This window comes from Lycorma delicatula, chromosome 6, assembly GCF_047948215.1.
Source record: "Lycorma delicatula isolate Av1 chromosome 6, ASM4794821v1, whole genome shotgun sequence".
Lineage (NCBI taxonomy): Eukaryota > Metazoa > Arthropoda > Insecta > Hemiptera > Fulgoridae > Lycorma > Lycorma delicatula.
In genome coordinates this window covers 90479034-90501600 of record NC_134460.1, presented here as the reverse complement: position 1 = coordinate 90501600, position 22567 = coordinate 90479034, and the positions used below count along the sequence as shown (strand labels likewise).

General features: G+C 30.6%; 1 protein-coding gene across 1 annotated transcript in view; it reads right to left on the bottom strand.

Moving 5' to 3' along the window:
* Positions 1-22567, bottom strand: part of Fife (regulating synaptic membrane exocytosis protein fife) — a 588373-nt gene that overhangs the window by 78727 nt on the left and 487079 nt on the right. Inside the window, exon 17 of the mRNA XM_075369629.1 lies at positions 13202-13260. Within this exon, the coding sequence (XP_075225744.1) occupies positions 13202-13260 (59 nt within the window). The remainder of the gene's footprint in view (positions 1-13201; positions 13261-22567) is intronic.

Sequence of the window (22567 nt, the reverse complement as noted above, 5' to 3'; positions counted from 1 at the left end):
TACATACAAGAACAGTATACTGAAAGAAGACATATAAGTACAATAAGCACAAAAAGCTTTATGGCTGAAGTAGCTTGAGATTTGTTCTCTCTGTAATAAAAGTTAATAGTAATACTAATCATATGAATGACAGTGTCAACAAAAATTAGAATAACAGAAACAATTACATATAAATATTAATATCAATGCTAAACAGATACATGAAAAGATGAGTATTTTATTATGTTGATTCAGTATTCAAATGAGTTAAAAAAAACAGCCTTTTGTTTAAATTTGACTTATATTTTTGAATTAGGGATGGTAGCAGGACTAAATCAGCAGTATATGTTTCCTCATTGGATAATAATTTGACTCTAATGCTACAATCAGAGTGAGTAAAAAGGAATAGACATAATAAGTTCTAAATCACAGACCTAATCAATGTAGACAAAATACCAATCTGAACTGAAATTAAGAACAAAAACAGACTCTGTTTTTTATGGTTACTAGCCTGGTAAAAAATTCATATCTGTTAAGGAAAGTAAAAGAATTAGATCCCCCATTAAATTTGTAAGAGTCACAATCAGTCCTTTATCACTTCAGCTGTTTGAAAGTAAGTGAACAAACTCCGGCTATATTTTTAATTTTTTTTTTTATTAAATATAAAAATTTATATTTAATTTATATATTTTTTTTTGAATAAGCCAAGTTATTCAATAAAAATACTTCATCATTTGTATTTTTAGTCGCAAAAGACACAAAAATTAAATAATTAACTCTGAAAATAAAATAATTTTTTTCAACCTTTTTTCATATTTTAACTAATAACACATATTTATTAAACAAAGTATAAATTTCAAACTGGATGATTATTACATTAAATTAACAAGAATACATAGAATTAAATATAACAAAAGTAGTGAAAGTTTAAACAATTTTCTTGTTGGCTCTTTTACTTTTGTTGTTCAGAATGTTATAGTATTACCATGGCTAATACCAGGGATATAACTAAACTTCTCATATCAATTTCAAGAAAATCTATTTTTTTCCAGGGATCTAATAATTCAGCATTGCTTATATATTATGATTACTAACTTTAAATAATTTATGAAAGTTAAAATGTAGAGAATAAAATTTACTTAAAATATTTAAAATTATTTAATTGATGCATACATCAATACTACATTTTTTGGAATATGTATTCCTTCATCAGTTTTATTACTTCATGGAATGATATATCTAGGGCACAACTACAACATTTTGCTTAAGATTAGAGATTTAATAAAACCTCTAAACCCATGGCTTTCTGTACAGAAAATAATGTATAAACAATACCAAACTAAGTTAAACATACATCAAAAGAATATAAAATTGAGTTACAAACTTATTCACAATTATACTGATTTTAAGATAAATTTTAAACTTTATCTATGTAATAAAGGTCAATCATACTTTATAGAACAGTTGAAATTTACCATGACATAGACATAAATAATAGGATCAAATAAATGACTAATGAAATTTTCAGTCCACAGCCTCAAGTATACTTAAACACAAACAATGTAAAAGATATGTCAGTCAGAAACTTCTTTATATTACAATGTTGTGTACCTTACATTATGTGTATGTATTAATTATATATTTTGTTAAAATTATGCAGAATGCACAATATTTATTTGTTAGTCATTTATTTGTGATAATTTTTTATGGTTTATGGTTTTAATTTTTTAAGAAACTATGGAGTGATAAAAATTATGAAAAGACTTACATAAAAAAAAACACATCATTGTTTTAATATATTCAACAACAAATTTACATGTAAAGTCTTTTTATTCAATTAGTAACTTGAATACTATAAACCATATTTTAAGTATCTTGAATTATCCTTAACACAATTATCATGAGATTATATTATAAAATGATTACATTTATGACCTACCTACATATTTTATGTAAATTATTCATCAAAATATTTTTTAGGATTTTGTTAACTCTTTTTCAGTTGAAGTAATATTTTTATGGATAACTCAGTCAAATATGCAAGTGACTTATGTGTGTAATCACTTCAACACAATGAAATAAATAATTACAGATAACTGTGATTGTTAATTGTTTTACTGATGGAGGAATATTCTGAAAAAAGATAACAGCTCTTAAATTCATGAAATGCTACTTTAGTAATACTCGTAGTTGTTTTTCAGCTTACATGTTAATTGTCTTGTATATGCATGATGAAATACATTTACATATAGAATGTTTTGTTTTAATGTTAAATAATCTTCTAAAATGTGGTTTTTTGTTTAAAATATATTTCATTAATTAATATAATACTTTAATGAATTTCTCTAATTATTACTTTCACATGTTTTGCCTAAGAAATTTTTTACAGCTGATGGTATCAGCTTGGTCAAACCAGCTTTTGAGTTGATGAAAAAACATGGAGATATAGAATACATTAAATAAATTAATAACATTACCATAAAAAATAAACATGAATTTTAATACAACTTTGAACTCAATGAATGGGTTTGTTGAATTGCATAATCGATCAGCTGTTATGCCTGGTTTATTATAGTACTTGTATAATTAATCTTTACTGAAAGATTACCTTGGTGTTAAATGTTATTCTGTATTATCCAGGTTCAATAAGTGACAATTTCTAAAGAAATTTCTGTTCTTTAGAAATACTTAAAGCTGATGAGGCCAGCTGCTAATTTGGTTAGGACACTGTATAAGAAGAGGGTGTTTGTTAGCAGATGCGATAGAAGTCTTGGTGAATAAAGGAAAGTTTGAGGAAGTAACGGATTTCAAATGATGGATGGGAATATGGAAAAGAGAAAATAAGCTGAAACAAAGAGGTTAGTAAAGGACATAACAAGGTGAAGAGCAGAAGCCAGGACAGGACCTGCCCTAATGGCAGAACACTATGAATGAATGAAATTATTAAAAATTGCAACTTAAGATAATCTATGGTTTAAAAGATATCTTTCAATTGGAAAGCTCTGCCTTATGTTGTATCAGGTTGTTCCTTCATTAACAAATATGTATATATATATGGAAGGAATATACACAATATATATAAAATGAAATATTTTAGATACATTTCTAAATTAATAATAATTAAGATTATATTACACAATTTTAATTAATTCTGAGATTCAAGCGAATTTAAAAAAAATAATGTATAAAAATGTGCCAGCAATAAAAGTTTTAAATATTTTATTTAAAGAATAATTTTAATAAGGAAAAAATAATAACTAGAAGAGGCCTTTGACAAGAATTGAGCATTACACACATAATAATTAAAACACATATATTACATATTAAAGGTACATATTAAACAAGTCCGACCAATATTTCCATATGTCGCCATTGATTTTTATTAAAAAATAAAAATAAAAATACAATTTTATAATTTAACTCACAGTATATATATATATATATATATATATATATATATATAGAAGTTAAATTAATTTTATTTCATTAAAGATTTATCTCAACACTAACAACAGGACTGCGTAGGATCTATATTTTGTTTACTTATACAACATATATGGGATTAGGTTTGATTTTAGCACAGCCACAAAGATTATGTGTATGTGTGTGTGTGTATATATATATATATATAGAAATGTATATGTACATTAATCTATGGATTTGTATAAATATATAATATAGGAAAAGGGTAGAATATTGTACCCTGATAACTTATAATAAAAAACAGTTATAAACAACTGCAACTGCTTAAAAAAAATCACATTTTAGTGATAAAATTCAGTATTACTAAAATCAACTTTAGGATGCAATATTTTTTTTCAGTAGTGATATTTTAAGTATAAAAAAATATAAGTATAATTTAGATATATAAATGTAGTTAATAAATATTTAATTATATTTTAAAATTTATTTTAATTTTAATAATATATTCATTAACAATATATTCATAACATTATCATTCATCCCTATCTCAACAACTTTCTGTTGCAGTCTCAACAGGAGGTAATTTTACGGAAATTGTCCACAAATGAAAAAATGCTTGGCAAGTGGAAATCATAAGAATAGATATTTTACATGGTTTAATACAAAGTGATACTTGTATTAAGAATGCAATCCTTACTGGTTTTATGTGTGTATACCATTGTGCTCTATGCTGTTTGGTGGACTCTTTAATATTGTGGGCAATATGATGTAAGAATGTTCCTGATCTTAAATGACTTAATGTGTGGACACCAAGCAGTTTAGGATAGGTATGATACATACTCAACAGACACTTCCATACATGTTACTCTTACAGTACTTCAGTACTACATCAAAGATAGTAAGCAGTCTGCTCTATGTAATTGCCAAGGTATTTAGTTCATCAATAATGAGCTGACAGATGTGGAAGTTTAGTGCTCTGCTGAAAATGCTTTAAATTCTTTAGTAGGCCACTCAAACCTATTGACTGCTCAAAAATGTAAATAATTAACTATGAAGCTTAATTAAATTGCTAAAAGATGTAAATAATTAACTATGAACCTTAATTAATTATGAAAAGATTCTCCTTTCAAGTGGGAGAATATTTTCACTTGTACCAAACTAAGAATTAAATATTGATTGTAACTCTGAGCTGTACATTGGGTGTTTAATATTAACAGATGTGTAATATGTGAAAAAAAGATTTATGATAAAGCATGTTCTGAAGAATTGCATCCTTTATGATGAATCCATTAAGATTTTAGAACAGTAAATATTAAATATGAAGAAGCTGCTAAAGCTAATTTTTTATCATTAGGAATAGAATTTAAAAATATTTAATCGTTCTCTTACCCTGGTGATGGCAGTTCACTGTGAGTTCACACAAACCTTCATTTCTTTGAAAAATCTTGTATGCACTTACTTTATTGAATTCAACTCACAGCACATTTTAAATGAATTATTACAGTTTAAAATATTTCCAAACCCTGCTATTAGATAAAAGTAATTCAAGATATTGAATTTTTCATGCTTAGAAACAATTTTGATCTAACAAATCATAAATTATGGACCAACTAATACTCTTAAATATTATATTATTTTATTTGTAATAATTTAAATTAAAAGATTAGTTCACAAAACAGTTTGCCTAAACTGTTTCATGATAATATTTTTTGCAATTTTTGAAAAATTAAACTCAAAAATTAAAAATTAAAACGACTGATTAGTGTTTAACTAATCAGTCGTTAAACACACATTAAACTTCTTCTTTTTTTTTTTTTACTAGTGCTTTATGTAAATTCATTAAATATTTTATTTTCCATTTTATAATATTTATTCATCAATTTGCAATTTATCTCAAAGATACTGAAAATTACCTGTTAAACAGGGTAAATGATCTTATAAATTCATAATTAATTACTGTACAAAAACTGTTTAAAGAAGAAATTTCTTCCTAAACAATGCTTAATTATTTTTCTAATCGATTTAAAAATTCATAATTTCATTTTAATGGATACAAAAAATGCTTTTTTGAAATCAACTTCACAGGCAAATATGAACGCAAAAGCGAATGGTTAACATAGTTATTTATTTTGGTTTGTTACTTGCTTTGTATTTATACCTACACATGACATTACACACATAATGTGTTGTGTAAATTTATTATACTGTCCAATTTATGTTTTTACCTATTCAGAGAATGGTATTTTTAAAAACAAAAAAACTATTCAGAAAATGGTATTTTTAAAAACAAAAAACTATTCAGAGAATGGTTTTTTTAAAAAAAAAAATGTAATGGTAATGGTAAAGTAATGTAATGGTAATCTACCATTACTGTTTAATCTTTGATGGAGTGATGTGAAAACAGTGAGTTTTAATTATTTTAATTTCTTGACAGTCAGGTGATTGCACATTAATTGTTAAAGTGAAGGGTGAATGAGAGCACGTGGTCCTTGGCTTTTCAAAAGATTAATTCTTTAAATATGTCACTTTACTTCCTATCCCCTACTTTCAAACAAGAATTTCAGACATCTCCATGTAGTTGGAAAATTACATTTAATGTAAACATATTATGCTGTTACCTCCAACTAATAATTGACACATGCTGTCTGAGAACTGTAATGTACATACTTTTTTCTTAACAGTTTTCTAATTATGCTTTGGATAATTTTTGTTATTAACATCATTCTTTATTAATCATTATTATATAAATTACCATACTACAGCATGCTTGTTTTACTTTCTAATTCTGATCTGCATTTTGCTGAACTTTGTTAATTTTTTGTAATCAACAATTATTTAGAAAATTTAACGTAGTGTTTTAATTTCTTTATTGATTTAAACAATATTTATTTGATGTAATATCTATAATGAACATTTATTTACATTTTAATTCTTTTATAATTAACATTTGGATTATTACTTTTATTAAATAAGTTATTGGCTACAAGTTGTACTTTAAAATGTTATTTTTCTGCTTTTAATTACTAATTAATAACATTTTTTAACTTTTCTTTTTAGTAATAAAAAAAAATGATAAAAGGCAACAGTAAAACCTGACATTAAAGTGAAAAAGTAAGTATAACTTAATAAAATTTTTAAAATCTTATAAATTATAAAATGAAAAAAAAAATTATAAAGAAAAAGGTAAAATAAAGGTAGCATATTTTAAATGATGGTAATATTTCAGACATAATTATTTCTAAAATATGAAGTCAAGTGATTGAATAGATGAAACAATTTTTAGTTGAATGGTTTGGATACCAGCGGCAGAAAATGTTCTGATAGTCTTTCCATTCTTCAAGCAAAAGATGTCAGTTTATTTAACAATTGTACCAGGAAAGGTACCATACATCTATGATTCAAGCAAGTATTGATAAAAATTAGTTTGATAAATTTAAGAAAAGAGATTGTTTATATAATATGAAATTAACAGATGAATCAGCAAAAAATACTTAAAAGTAACAGTAAGTAGCACTGTATATTCATAATAAAATAGTTCAATTAAAATAAGTCACAAAATATTTGTTCCTTTGGAACAGAAAACATACTTTAGCGTAGAAATTTATCGCTTGGTTTTAAGTACTGTCTGGGAAGGCATTATTTTTTAAAGTTGAGTTGAATGTTAAGTTTTTTAAAGACCACTCTACTACATAAGTAAAAATTGTGTTGAAGCCAATTAATTCATTTAATTTTAATACAGTTCCCATCTATGGGAACTGTCTTTAATGGTGAATATTTATTTAATTAAAAAAAACTTATGATTGGAATGAGTATTGTACATGGTATTTCACAATAAGTTGCAGTATTTTTTCTTTTTGAGTAAAGCATTGCTTTTTAAAAAAAATTAAATTGGTAAAATCTGTTTTTTATTAAATAACTTAGATAATGCAGAAATTTAATAAGTTGAAGATAGCTCTAGTGCCTTCTGATGCTTTCAGAAGATACTTTCATGCAAAAGAAAATAAGTCATAATTTTTTAAGTTAGCCATATTTTATCAAGTTGATCAATGTATAATTAATAAATTTCTCTAATTTGATTCAACTAGGTTATTTTTGGTAATATTTAATTAAAGAATAAGTATTTAAATTTTTATTTATCTTAAATAAAATTAACTGTTTCTTTTTTTATGGTGGTAGTAAAACTACGATATTTTGCTTTTTAGTTTTTATTTTGTAAAATAAGATTAGATAATTTCCAAGGGAAATGTCTAAACACATTTTATAAACAATGATAACTGTTAAACACATTTTATAAACAATGATAACTGTTGGGAATAACAAATGAATTATTTTTAAAATAAATTCATTATAATATAGGATATTCTGTACTAGGAGCATAATCCTAATCACATCAAAAAATAATTAATACTTATTTTTTAATTTACTCAGTACTAATGGCTCAGTATAATGGCCTTAATTATAAATGTATGAAAACATTGATATTAAGAGGTCTTCAAATATAAAAAGGACACTAATGGAGAAATCTGATAATCAATAAAGGAATAACAAATACGTTATACATTAGTTACATAAATATTGGTAAAAATGAATGAATACATGTCATCATAAAAATTAATCAACAACAAATTAATGTACTAAAACTTTCATTTTTGGTAGTATCAATTCTACTTTTTCAATAATGTAATATTGAAAGAGAAATAAAAAAGGATACTTGTATGCTACTTAGACTGTTACATCAGCAGAATTCTAATCATATGATGAACATAAAGATTTTTCTTCAGAATTATTTTTTATGGTATCAGTTTGCACCACATAAGATGCATGTTGCAAAAAAACTCAGATATCAAAAATTTTGGCCAATCTTTATACTTCCCTTTTCAATTACACTGAAGCAGCCATAGAGCTATAGTTGGGAAAAAATTTGTGATTTGTGTAATGAAATTTTTTCTGATTCATCACTTATGATAAATGGTTGGTATACTACTGTTGGATAGCCCCAGAATTTAATTTTTAATTTAAGAAGTAGAAAATGTTTCATAAGTTATCGTTGAACGTAATTATTATTAAAAGTTAGTTGGAATGAAAGATTAGGTAAAATCAAAAAAAAAAAAATTAAGATTACTGCTTCATAAGCACATGGTTCAACTAGTTTACTAGATTATTAGTTTACTTGACCAGTGGGTTTACTTTGATGAAATGGCGGCCTATCAAGAACAGTTAGCCTGCATTTTGTGCACTGTAATAGTGCACAAGGTTGTTCTTACAACCTATGGCAAAGTGGAATAATGTTCAAACAAAATTCATTAATAAATAAAAAAATTCAAGTTTAGAAAAAATTTGTAAGTCATTCATAACCTGCAAGGCTTTGGAATCCAGGAATACATATATAGATGTATAAAATAAATATTTCTTTCTTTTCCTTGTTTTAATAAAGATATGGAAAGGAATGTAGAGAATAAATTAATAATGAGTGTGTTTTATTAAGCGCAGGAATATATGTATCATTTTCTCTCCTAATTTTTCTAATTAATTTTCCAGAATTTTTAGGTGAGAATATTTTGATTATTAAAATGCCATGAGAGTCTATATCTCATATGCCACAATAATCAAATACTAAGCAAAGGTAAACAAAAAAAATCTTCAAATTGTCTTTGCAGACAAAAAGATTTTTCATTAAAATATTTTCCATGCCATGATGGAAAATCTTACAATAGAACCACTAGAGGAACTGCCTTCACAAAATAAAAGTAGTATCACTGAAACTGTAATGTACTTGTTTTGAATTGTAAATGCATACAAGTAAATTAGTTAAAAATAATTGGTTTCTGTAACAGTTACATCCCATCTAAACATTGCAGTTTCTTAGTTTGATGAGCACTTCTAGTTTCCACATAAAGGCTAGGTAACAATAATCTGGCTGTTAGGTGCCATAATTGTGAGATGAGAGGGATTCTGACATAAAAAGAATTACTTCAAAAAATGAAACAGCTGCTACCATGTCAGTTTTTATAAAAAAATAAGGAGCAGAATGGTTTTCCACTACCTTTCCACTGAAACAAATGTACTAATGACTTACCAACATGCCAAGCACACTGAGTGTATAGGCTACTTTACCTCTATTCACCACAGGAACTGGTTGTATAATAGAGTACATTACTCTTAGAGAAAGCATCTTGTCTTATGTATCTTTGTGCTTTATATAAGTCATAAACGTGAGAAAGATTATACTTATAACAAATTAATTATGTTTCCCCCTTCAGCCAAGAAAACTATTATAAATATTTATCTTATAACAATAAATTTAAAAAAGTAAGAAACAATTATTTCACCTAACAAAACTATACATTATTTAATAAAATTGATTACATTTTTTGTAGTGCAGTTGCAGAGGTTTATTTATTTTTTTAATTTAACACCCTTTACTCATATAATTATATTTATGTATCATTGGCCCAAACATTTTATACTTAAAAATAGATTTATATTACACAATTGAACACAGCAACCAATAATTTAAAGCCAATTAACTAATAAAAACTTAAGGCCTCATGTAAGGTTTTATTCTCAAATAATTATAGTTAATTTATAAAATTCTGATTGTTACATTATGACATACATATATTAGGCCTAGTAATACTTAATTATTTATATAATATTAGAATTAAAATATTAGAATTCTAGGCATAACATCAATATACTAAACTCTTTACTTTTTAGAATAAAACTGCATCCTTTTTTGTAATTATATACATTTAAATAATAAAATCCCTGCACGAGGCCAGTATACAATTTTATACATTCATTTAATATTAATTTACTTATTATAATAAACAAAAATTAGAATAATTTTTCTTTCTTTAACTAAAACAAAATTTTAATTTATTATTACATGCTAAAATACACTGTCTAAAACCAGAAAATAAATATAATTCTTTGAAATTTCAAATTATAACTATTCTCACATTTTTTACTTATGTATGTTTAATATATAAGAGGTGATTTAAAAATATAAATGTGAAGTAAATATTGATTGTGTAAAATAAATTTTTGCTATTTTAAAAAACAAATTATGAGGTAATGAAATTATTGAGGTAATGTCACTCAATTCAACTGTAACTAATCAAAGCGAATACAGTTATAATGATAAATATCTTAGAAAAATTTACTTTTAAAAGTAGAACAGAAATTGCCTCCAGATTTAAAAAAAAATTTAAAATACTGATTATAAAATTTGAGTAATCAGCAAGTGTTTACCGTAATTTTCATTACTGATATTAATCCACAAAAGGATTCAGAAGCACATACTGCAAATGATTGATTATTTAACCATTTATTCCTCATGCCCAGTGTTATTTGAAAAGAACAGCATTAACATAATAAATGATCCATTAATTATGTAAGCATAAATAGGAAGGGTTTATTATATCTTACTTTATCTTACAAGTATGGATGAGAGGTGTAAAATATTCTTACTAACAAGCCTAATAGAATTTTTTTTATTATCTACATATTGTAAGTAAAAACTGAATTAAAATAAAATTATTTTTAAACAGTTTTATATTTTAAAAATAAAAGATAAACAGATAAAATTTTGCTGAAGCAGAAACTAGCCACAGGTCTCTTTAATATTACTAACATTTAATTTGATTTTTATTTACAAAATATGGATAATGTATACAATTTATATTAGCGATAAATAACATGAAAAAATAAAATGTGCTACAGCTACATATAAGTAATACTTTATTAAAATTAAAATTGAATAAAAAGATCTAGGTGCTATTTAAAAAAAAAATTAATTATCTATAGCAGTCAATGATTATACATTTACTGGCTGGAAAATAAATAACAAGCTAATATGTGAAAGTGTTATTTGTTTAAAAAGATTACTTATATATTTAAAAAAAATGTCAATACTGACATGCAGCTTTTTTTACTTTATTAAACAGGAATAATAAAAAATCATTTTTCTTACTGAATTATTTCCATATAGAGTAGAAAAAATTAACTGATAGAAATTTTTACAGATAGAACTAATAAAAATTTAAATACCTATATAACATTTAATAATTAATAAGTAGTTGGAAATCTTAAAATAATCAAAATTGTTTGTGAAAACTGTTTGTTTGCTCCTTACTTTTTAATTTAATTATTGAATTAAATATGATATAAGAATATAGAAAGTTTTTCTAAATTTTACAGAATCTTTTGTGAGGTGCAGGATGGTTAAGCTCATAATTTTATACTTACATAATTTATGGAGTATGCTAGAAAAATTCTACTCTCCAATTTAGAAAAAAAAAAAACATTTTAGAAGAATAAATTTTTAATTTTTCTAAAATTCTAATAATGACAATAAAAATTACACATACTAACTCATATTAACATCAACAGAAATTGTTTGATGTATGTTTTTTATTTTTAGTATATATAACTGCTCATTTCTTACTTTGATTTGAGTTAAGTTTAATCATAGTTTTTCTTTTATTTTTAAAATAAGATTGTGTGAATTATATTTTAAGTTTAAAAAATCAAATAATTTAAAACTTTTCCTTGTTAAAAAAAGCAAAAAAAGTGTAACTCATTAAAAAAATATAATATTCTTTGGTCCCTTAGATGATTTTTCTTTTAAACAGTAGTTTTTTATATGATTCTGAAAAACAAATTTAATATTTGGTCACTGGTTTGTTTTTGAGTATTGGTACATCTGAATAAGGATTGTATAAAAAGACCTTGAAATCATTGTTGTTATGAACAATTCTAATGACTTGATCCCTAGACGATGATGATGATTATCATAGACTATTGTAAGTCATGATATGAAGAAAAGTAGATGGAAATAAAATGAGTCTCAACCAAGACAGATACCTACCACATGTATTTAGAAATTAATTGAAAGTTGTTGTAATATATAAAACAGTAACAATTGTAATAGACATAAAAAACAATAGACATAAAAAATTGGATTTAATACAAATGATCTATATGCATCATATACTCTCTGTTTTGCATAGTTAAAAAAACATAAAATGAATAATATAATGAACTAAAAATCGGAAAAAAATTATTTTTGTCAAAGAGAAAGTTAGCCTTAGTAATTCAACAACAGTAAAGAAAGGAAAGTTATGAGCTAGCAATAATGATATAATAATTTAAATAGAAAAATATTTCTACAGGCTTTTTATATGGCTATAGTAAATACCTAATTATTTAAACTGATGCTTAATATGTGATAAAAATCTAAGAGAAAAAAAAACAGTTACAGTCATGCAGTAAAATAAGACCAAGAATCACATGATTAACAAATTGTGTAGTTAAAATGTAAAACTGTGCATAATTATGTATATACTTAATAATATTAACAAAACATCTGTAAATAAAAGGCATGCTAAAAAATAAAAAAAACAAAAACCACAAAATTAAAATTAATTATGTATATTGTTGGTAATAATAATAATAATAATAATAATAATAATAATAATAATAATAATAATAATAATAATAATAATAATAATAATAATAATAATAATAATAATAATAATAATAATAATAATAATAATAATAATAATAATAATAATAATAAAGAAGCTTGTTATAAGATGTTAGTAATGGTGGAATGTTAGAATAATAATTTCCATCTTAATTAAAATGAGAGAAAGTTAATATGTTAACTGCAAAAAAATATTTTTTTAATAAGTCAATGGTAATTTTGAATCAACAAAAATATATATAATGGTTGCTGCATGCAAGAGTGTACCAAATGAGTACCGGTATGTGTTACAATGAAGCAGTTCTATACCGGAGTTTTGGGCAGTTTCCGTCGAGTTGGTGAAGCTGGAGATTTATCACCTTCACTCTCTGAAAACATTAAAAAAATAATTAAAAAAAAAATTAATAAATATACTGATTGATATTGTTAGAATGCAGAACTTCATTTAGTTTGCTGTTTGATTCCAATCATTTAACGTTTAGTTGGATTTTATAAGTAATGTCAGGCTTTTTTTATTTTTTGGCTAGATATCACTACATATTTATTTTATTAAATAAATCCAAAAAATTTTAATGAAGTATAAAAAAAAATCAACAAAAACTATTGTTTAAAATGTACTCCAAAAGTAGATATTATTTCAATGTTTCTCATATACAAACTCTTCCCTTACAATTCATAATTGTAAGGTGGAAAGGATAATTAATATTTGTTGTTATTGCTTTCATGTAGTATCTGATTTTTTTTCAATGGTATTTCCTTTTGTGATAGCAGGTCCTTGAAAATGACTAATTAGAAGAATGTTGGAAAACCACAGATTCAAAAATGTTCAATCTAAGTTAGAACTATGAGAAAGAAATAGTTAGTAAGAAGTAAATAAGAAATATCTACAGAAAAATTTCTGTGTTGAACATATGGACAAAAAAATGATAGCAGAAAAGAAATAAAATAAGACTCTCTTAACTTTTTAATATAATTGTGAATTAAACTGAAAAAACTCATTAATAGAAATTAAAAATCTAGTACTGTTAAAGTAGATATCAAGTACCATGAATAACTGCCTGGTTGTAAATGTACAAAACATTTTAGACTAAAACCCAAAATAATTAAATTTAAGAGAGATTTTTGGTTTATATATATATTTTTCTTATATAACAATTCATCACTTTATCAAAACACAGAAGGGCCTTTTGTTTTACAACTCAGATGATAAAGAGATAACATTACAGAAACATATAAAATGGTTATATTTTTATTACAGAAATTATTTTTAGCATGAATAAGTTTTATATTCTATAAATAAATCAAAGCTGGAATAAATTGTGTAACCAATCTTAAATTCAGTTGAGACTAAAGCCCACAAAAAATTGTAAATTTATTTCAAAAGAAATTAAAATTTTCTTGAACTAAGTTCAAGTACTACTTACAAAAAAATAAAATAATTCCAAGGGAGAATGTTGTTGTTTAGCAGAGTTTTGAAAAAAGATGCTGATAACGAGATTGTAATCATGAATTTAGAGACGTCGAAGAAGAAATGTTAAAAGAATGAGAAAATCAAATAGTTATTAAGAGAAACTTAAGTTATGGTGTCAAAGGACAGAATGTGACTTGAGATACGGAAAAAACCAAATACAGAATATAACTTTTACATTCAAGATTGACTTCAGATTGGCTGTATAAAATAAACTGTTGCTATAAATAACATGTTGCATGCGTATTAGCCATACATGATCAATATTCTCAGTGTGCCAATGAGAAAGATCACTTTTGTATGCTACTGGTAAAGCAAAAATTAATGAATTATGTACTGTCTCTTCATATCAAATGTGAGTTGGACGCTATCAAGTGAAAGGACACAATGCAGTCTAGATCCATCACAAATTTTATCAGTTATGATAATAATGTTATTATGAAAATGTAGAAAAAGAATTCTACTGGAAATTCACCACTCTGAACACATAAAAATAGTAAAATGGACACACTCAAACTGTGATTGATTTTGAATCCATTCAACAAGTTGAACAAATCAAGAAATATTAAGTTGTTACGTCAGAAGAGTCAATATGTTCCTTCTGGCCTAAACTTGACCTTTGACTCCGCCATAAATTAATAACCAAGGTTTCATTTACCGAAGGTCATGTGACGTCAAAACTAACTTAATCTAACCCATGACGTCACCTGTATGTCGTCAATTATGACGCCACACTAATACTTCACCGGCACCACAATAAAAGCGAAAGATCGAAACGACCCGCTTTACGGCGGGTGGTAAATTGCAACGAATATCACCTTTCATCATCTGGAATTCCAGCCGATGCGACCGCGTATTCATTTACCGGCGGCGACCGGAGAAACTCGTGTTTGTCACGATATTGCACCATGTGCCGCGATAAAAGCAAAAGATCGAAAAGGAGCGCTTTATGATCGATCGATGGTAACAAAATTGCGAGGGGGTATGGTTGCCGGCGTATGTGTGGGTATTTAGCAAAAGATCGGATCGGTATGTTTTACGGTGGGTAGTGTACAGCGCTAACAGATCACACGAATTGATACTTCTTTCTTTTCCTGTTTAGCCTCCGGTAACTACCGTTTAGATATAATACTTCAGAAGATGAATGAGGATGGTATGTATGAGTGTAAATGAAGTGTAGTCTTGTACATTCTCAGTTCGACCAATCCTGAGATGTGTGGTTAATTGAAACCCAACCACCAAAGAACACCGGTATCTACGATCTAGCATTCAAATCCATGTAAAAATAACTGTCTTTACTAGGACTTGAACGCTGGAACTCTCGGCTTCCAAATCAGCTGATTTGGGAAGACGCGTTCACCACTAGACCAACCCGGTGGGTTAACACGAATTGATATTAATCGATTAATACCGTACTGCATATATGCTTAGTTTAGAGCTAATAGTAGTGGTTTCAAACGCAAACAAATCCAAGCTGGTACCAACTGTAATGCAATATAGATATTTTGATTGTAAAATGGTGTTCAGCTTCACCGATTTAACTAATAGGCGTTTGAATTCCGCAGAAGATTTTTCGGATCGCCGACTGCTGCTAGCTAAATCGTAAAATTTCTTTGAGTTTTTTGCGCAGAGGACTGATATTTCGATTTTAAGTGGTTGGTCTACACCCGTATGTACACGAGTTGATACTAATCGATACATATTTTTAGTTCAGAGCTAATAGCAGTAGTCTATTAGTAGAGGTTAATGGTGTTGAGTTGTTGTATCACATGTCGTCACAGAACTAAGTCACGTCTCTGTGTCATAGTGGGGACGAATACCGTGCGATGTCTGTAGGAGGGTTAAGATTACATATATCAGATCAACAAAAGTACCTAATGAAGTATAAACTAGAGATGTTGGTTTTTTTTTATAATGCGGATACAATAAACGAATTACATCACCAGGTCTTGTTTATATAGTCGACTATGAAAATGTAACGACTTATATTGTACTGTGACTTGATGATGGTTACAAAACATAAGACCATAACAGTTCTGTGGTCGATTACCTGGTCACGTTTGGCTAATTAGAGAACGATATTAATAAAATTATAGACCAGAATCTTATTACAGAAGCCGTAATGCTGTTTCAAGAAATGCATAGTTGCCGATTAGGCGAACTGAACAATGAGACCCAACAATCCTCGTTGCGGCGAACTGGATTTTTCAAACAACTACAAAATCCGTTCTATAATATGGAGAAAGTTGAGACTGTCTGGCATTGTAGTCTAGAAATACAAAATATTTTAAATATCGCTGAGGAGCGTTTGCGATGTGGTCAGTTTACTCAGGACTGTCATTTTATCACGACCGAAATAATCCTGATATACTGATATTGAGCAAAAAAGGCGGCCACAAGAATGTAAGGAGGAAACCATCACTATGTGGGGAAATTCGACGGTGAACGTTTAATAGCTCATGAGTTTTACCTCGATCGAAACAATTCTTTAATCGAAATCCACAATGACTGAAGAACAATGGAATTACAGTTTAAACGGCGAACGTGATAAAATTAGTCTGTAATCGGTTCTTATCCACGAAATAGGACAAGCATTAGGTCTCCAGCATTCAAACGAAAAGAAATCTGTTATGTACCCGTATTACTCTACAAAACCGAAATTGGATAACGACGATATTGTAGCTATACAAAGCCTATATGGAACGGCTGCTGCTTCGACGAGTATAGCGTTTACACCTGTGACCGGAAAGGATGCCGAAGATAATCCCGATTTATGCAGTTTTGAATCTTCAACTACAATACAACTCGTAATCATTAATCAAGTTCTTTTCGTCAATGAAAATCTAGCATGGATCTTGCAACTAAACAAGAATTTCGACAATTACGAAAAAGCGTACGTATTGACCGACTGGCTGCCGTTTTACTTAAGAAATATAAAACAATAAACGGCGTTTACCTTCGGGTGAAGTAATTTTAAAATCGACAGCATGATTTACATGTTCGACGTTAATACGAGGCGTCTGATGGATAGTTACCCTGAACATGTATGCCACCTTAATATAACGTCGAACAAAGAAATAAGGGATTCTAAACAAGTACACGGGTCAAACATACTTATTCCACGACAACGTCTATTACACCGAAATAGACGTTCGTTCGCCAGTAAAAGAACGGGTATAGCATCGGAATTGTTTCCCGGAATGCCGACCGCAATCAATGGAGTGTTTTGGTATGTGGACGGTCTGCTGTACTTTCTCAAAGACGGTAACTAGTACGCTTTCAACCAGTTCACTAATCAAGCGGTAGCAACCAAGAGAGTGAACCTCAACAAGTTTGAGGCAAAGTGCTGTAGTAATTCTCAAATGCATAAACTTAAAGGTCTCTTTTCAAGTTACATATCATCAAAAGCATAGCTAGGTTACCGCATCACGAATGCAGCAGATCACGGAAAAAAGTAAGCAATGTACATCGTGTTATTATTTTTTTCAATTCATTTTATTCACATCTCCAGTGAGTGGCGTGTATTTTACTTATGTTTCGTATATCACCACGCAGTACGACAAAGTATTCGCAGGAACATTGCTGTCAGTTTGAATTTCTACTTTCAATTCTATCGTTCCAGATTTTACAGATTCTTTCTGACGAGTACAATCTATCACGAATTGGAACGTCCTTTAAGAATTCCGAAAAAAATATAGGCCGGCTGTGGTCTTCGCCCCTACCGTAATAATATTCTTGAAAATCTTTAAACACTTTGTACATCTTGCTACCGTTACCTTTAAAACCCTGCCTGGGATAACGTTCCGAGAGTCACTTTGATATCTCACAAATTGCAATGATCAAATTTGGCAGTATCTTGTGTGGCGTCATCAGCCCTGGCCATTTGTAACGCCAATATCACCCAACGCGGCTTCTTCTCTTTTGATGTTTGGATTGTCCAAAAAATCCCAAGTGCAGAAACCTATAGGCAACTTCTTATTCGATTTAATAATATTGTTCAATTCCACTGATTCTATAAGCGCCGAACGCAGATGTGGTACGTCCCACGTGATGTTTCTTATAATTAGTTTTGACTCGCGGTTGGCTTCTATAGTCACTATTGCGTTATTATTATCGCTCGACGTTTTCAATATAAGTTCTTGTTTTACGTGCCCAATCACCCTCCTGAATGTTTCTGCAAACGACAACAGCATTCCTAGGGGCATATCAATATAGAAGTATCCGTTTTCATCTAGCGGAATCGTATATTACCGAATACTCAACCTGCCTTGCCTACTACGTTCTTGTCGCCAACTCGTAATGACAAGACGTTCTTTATAGTGTTGCTCGTTACCCCAAGATTGGTCATCCGACTGACCTCTTTTACGTTCAATTCGTATCCTATCTCGTCAAACATAAACGCGACCGCATTGTTCACTAAATGCGTTTTTGCGACGCCTGCCGTGTCCACTACCGATCCTTCCACGTGAAGAAAACGTTTGCACAGTAAAGTGTACTCGTTTACCTCATTGAACGGTATGTGGATATCGAGTCGCTATTCTTGTAGGCGATATCAGTTCTGTTCGGTTTATGAATGTAATATTGTTTGTACTCCAATGACTAGACACGAGGGTATGATTTTTCAATCGAAAGCGGGTCCATAATCTACTTAATAAAGCGGGTCTACTTAATCTACTAATCGAAAGCGGGTCTTTAATCTACTTAAAGTTTGCCGCCGGATAGGTGTCACATATATTATTGCTCTAAATCATTTATAACCTTCTACCAATTTGATTTTACAACCCCTGGAACGTAACACGGCTATTCTATCCTCCGTTAGAAGCCAACGTCTTCTTTTCGATTCCGGTCTTCGTACGGGCTTGTGGTCATCGAATATCAACATCTTGTATACTTTAAATGTTTGAAAAATAAAACAGCAAAACGTTATTCACGATCGCACTTTCGTCAGTTCCAGTCACAAACTTATGGTTCGTCGCGTAGATTCAATACACGATCGTTCTCGTTGGTCAGTTGTATTTGTATCTCGCAGATAGAAAGTTCGGAGACCGGCAGGTACAGCGGGTTCCACAGCATCTCTTTGATCATATCGCCGGAATCCATCGACAGGGAAATTCGTGCAGTATACAATCCTGTTTGCCATTGTTTGCGTAAGTGCGTATGATGTTGCATTTGATGCGGATTACGTTCATGGGTGCTATATTCTCCGGATTCTCGGACGTGTGCACTACATCCGGTTCCATCAGTTTAGGTTTGAAGCCTAACAGAGGGCCTACGCTTTGTTCTTCAGTAGTGTCCACCCAAAAGGTAGGTTTCAGTTCGGATTGTAGGGCGTTCTTGTTGGTTTTTAACGAAACGAAGCCGCCTACTTCTTTCAGTTTAATTTGAATATTTCGGCTAAATCTTCCAACTCGTAACAGTCGGTAGGTAGTCGCTATAATATGTTTATTTATTATTACATTTTTATTCACGTCTGCTGGGAACGCAAACGTAAACCTGTTATTTACCCCTTTTTCAACGTTCGGTATTCTGTTGTCCATCATTATGCACTGCAATCCCAATTCTCACTGCTCGGGTGAAAGTTGTAATTCCAGAAAGACATCATGGGTGATTTTCGAACTGACGTCGCTGAAAGAGAATGATAAAACATGGCTTCCTACAATTAGAAAAAAATGAACACAAGTCCAATAAGATTTTCAAATTTCATCCTTTATCATCCCGCACAAACCGAAAACACAAGTGACCGCACACCATGTCGTCGTTGGCTTGATGACGATTATAATTGAATTCTATATCGTTGTCGGTACCAAAGTATCGTACCAATTCGTTCGGCGGAGGCATGTTTTCGTTGCTATCGAAATATATACGCTTTTTTGCACAGTGGGATCATTGATCATGGCGGTGGCTTAATTTATAGTTTTATCGCGCAACATAATTTTGAGGTCTTTAATGTTGCAGACCAGTTGGCCACTTAAGTAGGTATGGTTAACGGACGAAGGGCCTTTTCAGTTACAAATATTGACATCACCATTGGTAGGGACCTCTCTGGCAGAATCCTTGACTGGTCTGTGGTCGACGACTGTTCTAGCGATCATCGGTTGATACTTTTTGAAGTATTGGATGAGCTGGGGCGATGGCCATGACGGACACTTTCCTGTTTACAGAGGGCGGCTGAAGCCGCCATTCCTAGAGGCACTGGCCGGGGACGTATATCTGGTTGGTGGTCACGGAATTTGACAGGAATGAAGCAATCTGTGAATCGACTCAGAAGGGCTGTGCAACGAGAGGGTGATCCCGATCGACGTGCGGCCCTAACTGCGGATTATCGCAGAAGGAGAGCTAGGTTCTTTTATAGCATTAGGTCTTCCAAACGTAATTCCTGGCCTTCCTTCGTTCAGAAGCAAGGGAATAGAGAGCCTTGGGGCGTTGTGTATAGAACCCTTGGACATAAGCGCAAGAAAGATGTCCTCTTGTCAGCTTTGTCGACCCGCGACCCGTCGACCCGCGATAATTGATAAGGACGTATCCTTAATATTTTGCTGAATGATTTGCTCCCGGATGACACAATTGAGGGTGAGGTTTCATACCACCGGCGTGTCAGGCGGGAAGTCGCGATTTTCGAGGCCGACTTACAATCTTCTGAGATCACTGAGGTGGAGGTGCGTCAGGTGATCTGTAGTATGGCACGGCACAAGGCCCCCGGATATAATTGTATTACAGTGGAGCTCCTCGTCCGAGCGCTTCTAGTGGTCCTTGGTCCTCTAACTAGAATATATAATAGGTTGCTCTTCGCCGGCCACTTTCCGGCGTGCTGGAAGCGTGGAGACTTGGTGTTGTTGTTCAAAGGTGGCGACAAAGATCTTACTGTTAGTTCTTCTTACCGTCTACTAACGCTCTGCCTGCGATTGGCAAGGTTTTTGAGAAGATCTATACTTACGTATTAATATTAGATTAGTCACTGATCATTTGCTAATGGGCAACCAGTATGGTTTCCGACCGGGCAAGAGCACTGAGGATGTCATACTAAAGGTGATGGATATAGCTTCCTCTAGACCATATACATATGTATTAGGGATTTTTCTGAACATATCCGGGGCATTTAATAGCTTAAACAGGGCATTCTGCCCTGTTTCAGATGCAGAAGCGTTAGTGTACACGAAATGAATTAAGTGCTCTAAGTTATTTCAGCCATCGGTCCGTTTCCCTGCGTGATGGCGGCTCGGAGGTTCATAAGACCTTAGCTAAAGGATGCCGTCAGGGCAGTATTCTGAGTCCCTTCTTTGGATCATTGAATTCGATTCCATGTTGCGTTTAAGGCTGCCATGTGGTTGTCGTGTCGTCGCTTATGCTAACAACGAGCTACTACTGACTGAAGGGGATTCGCGTAACGAGTTCCGAGCTGCTCATGCTTGTGAGACACTCCGACTGTGATAGCACTGCGACTGTGTCTCCAACATAAGATGATTTTTAGTCCAGAGAAAACCACGATGATGTTGCTTAAGGACCGATTGGCTGCTTTCCGACGAATCGGGGTTCGGATGGCTGGTCTCTCCATTCGGTACGTTACGGCTCAAAAATACCTGGGTATTATCCTTGAGGAGAATTTTCGGTTCACGGAACATCTACAGTATGTAGCTAAAAAGGCTACTGATGCTTTTTATGGAATCCGTAGTCATTCATCCCGATTGAGGGTTGAATTACCGTACCAAGCGTATCCTTTACAAGGGTGTCAGCGAAGCTATTATGCTGTATTCTGTTCCTGTCTGGGCTCACCATATGCCTTTTAGGTATTGCGCGGACATTTTGCTGCGGGCTCAGCGATCTCTCTTGCTGGCTGTTATAGGCGGTTATAGAACAGTCTCCGGGAGGCAGTCTGTGTTATAGCCGGAGCCAAACCAATAGATATCTTGGCTAATGAGCGTACGGAAAGCTACATCATTTTTAAGTTAAATAACCTATTGACGTCAGAACGAAAGCAGGAGATTGAAGACTGGGGCCTTGCGTCTTGGCAGGTCAGGTGGGACGAATCCCCCACAGATCGCTACATGCATGGTATATTTCCTATACTTTCTGATTTAGGTGCGATCGGATGGGTCTCCCCAATCGGTATATCGCACAGTTTCTCTCCGGGCATGATGCCTTTCGGGCGAATTTGGCTAGGTTTCTTTTGGTGGATTCAACTCAATGCCCGGATTGCGGGACTGATGATA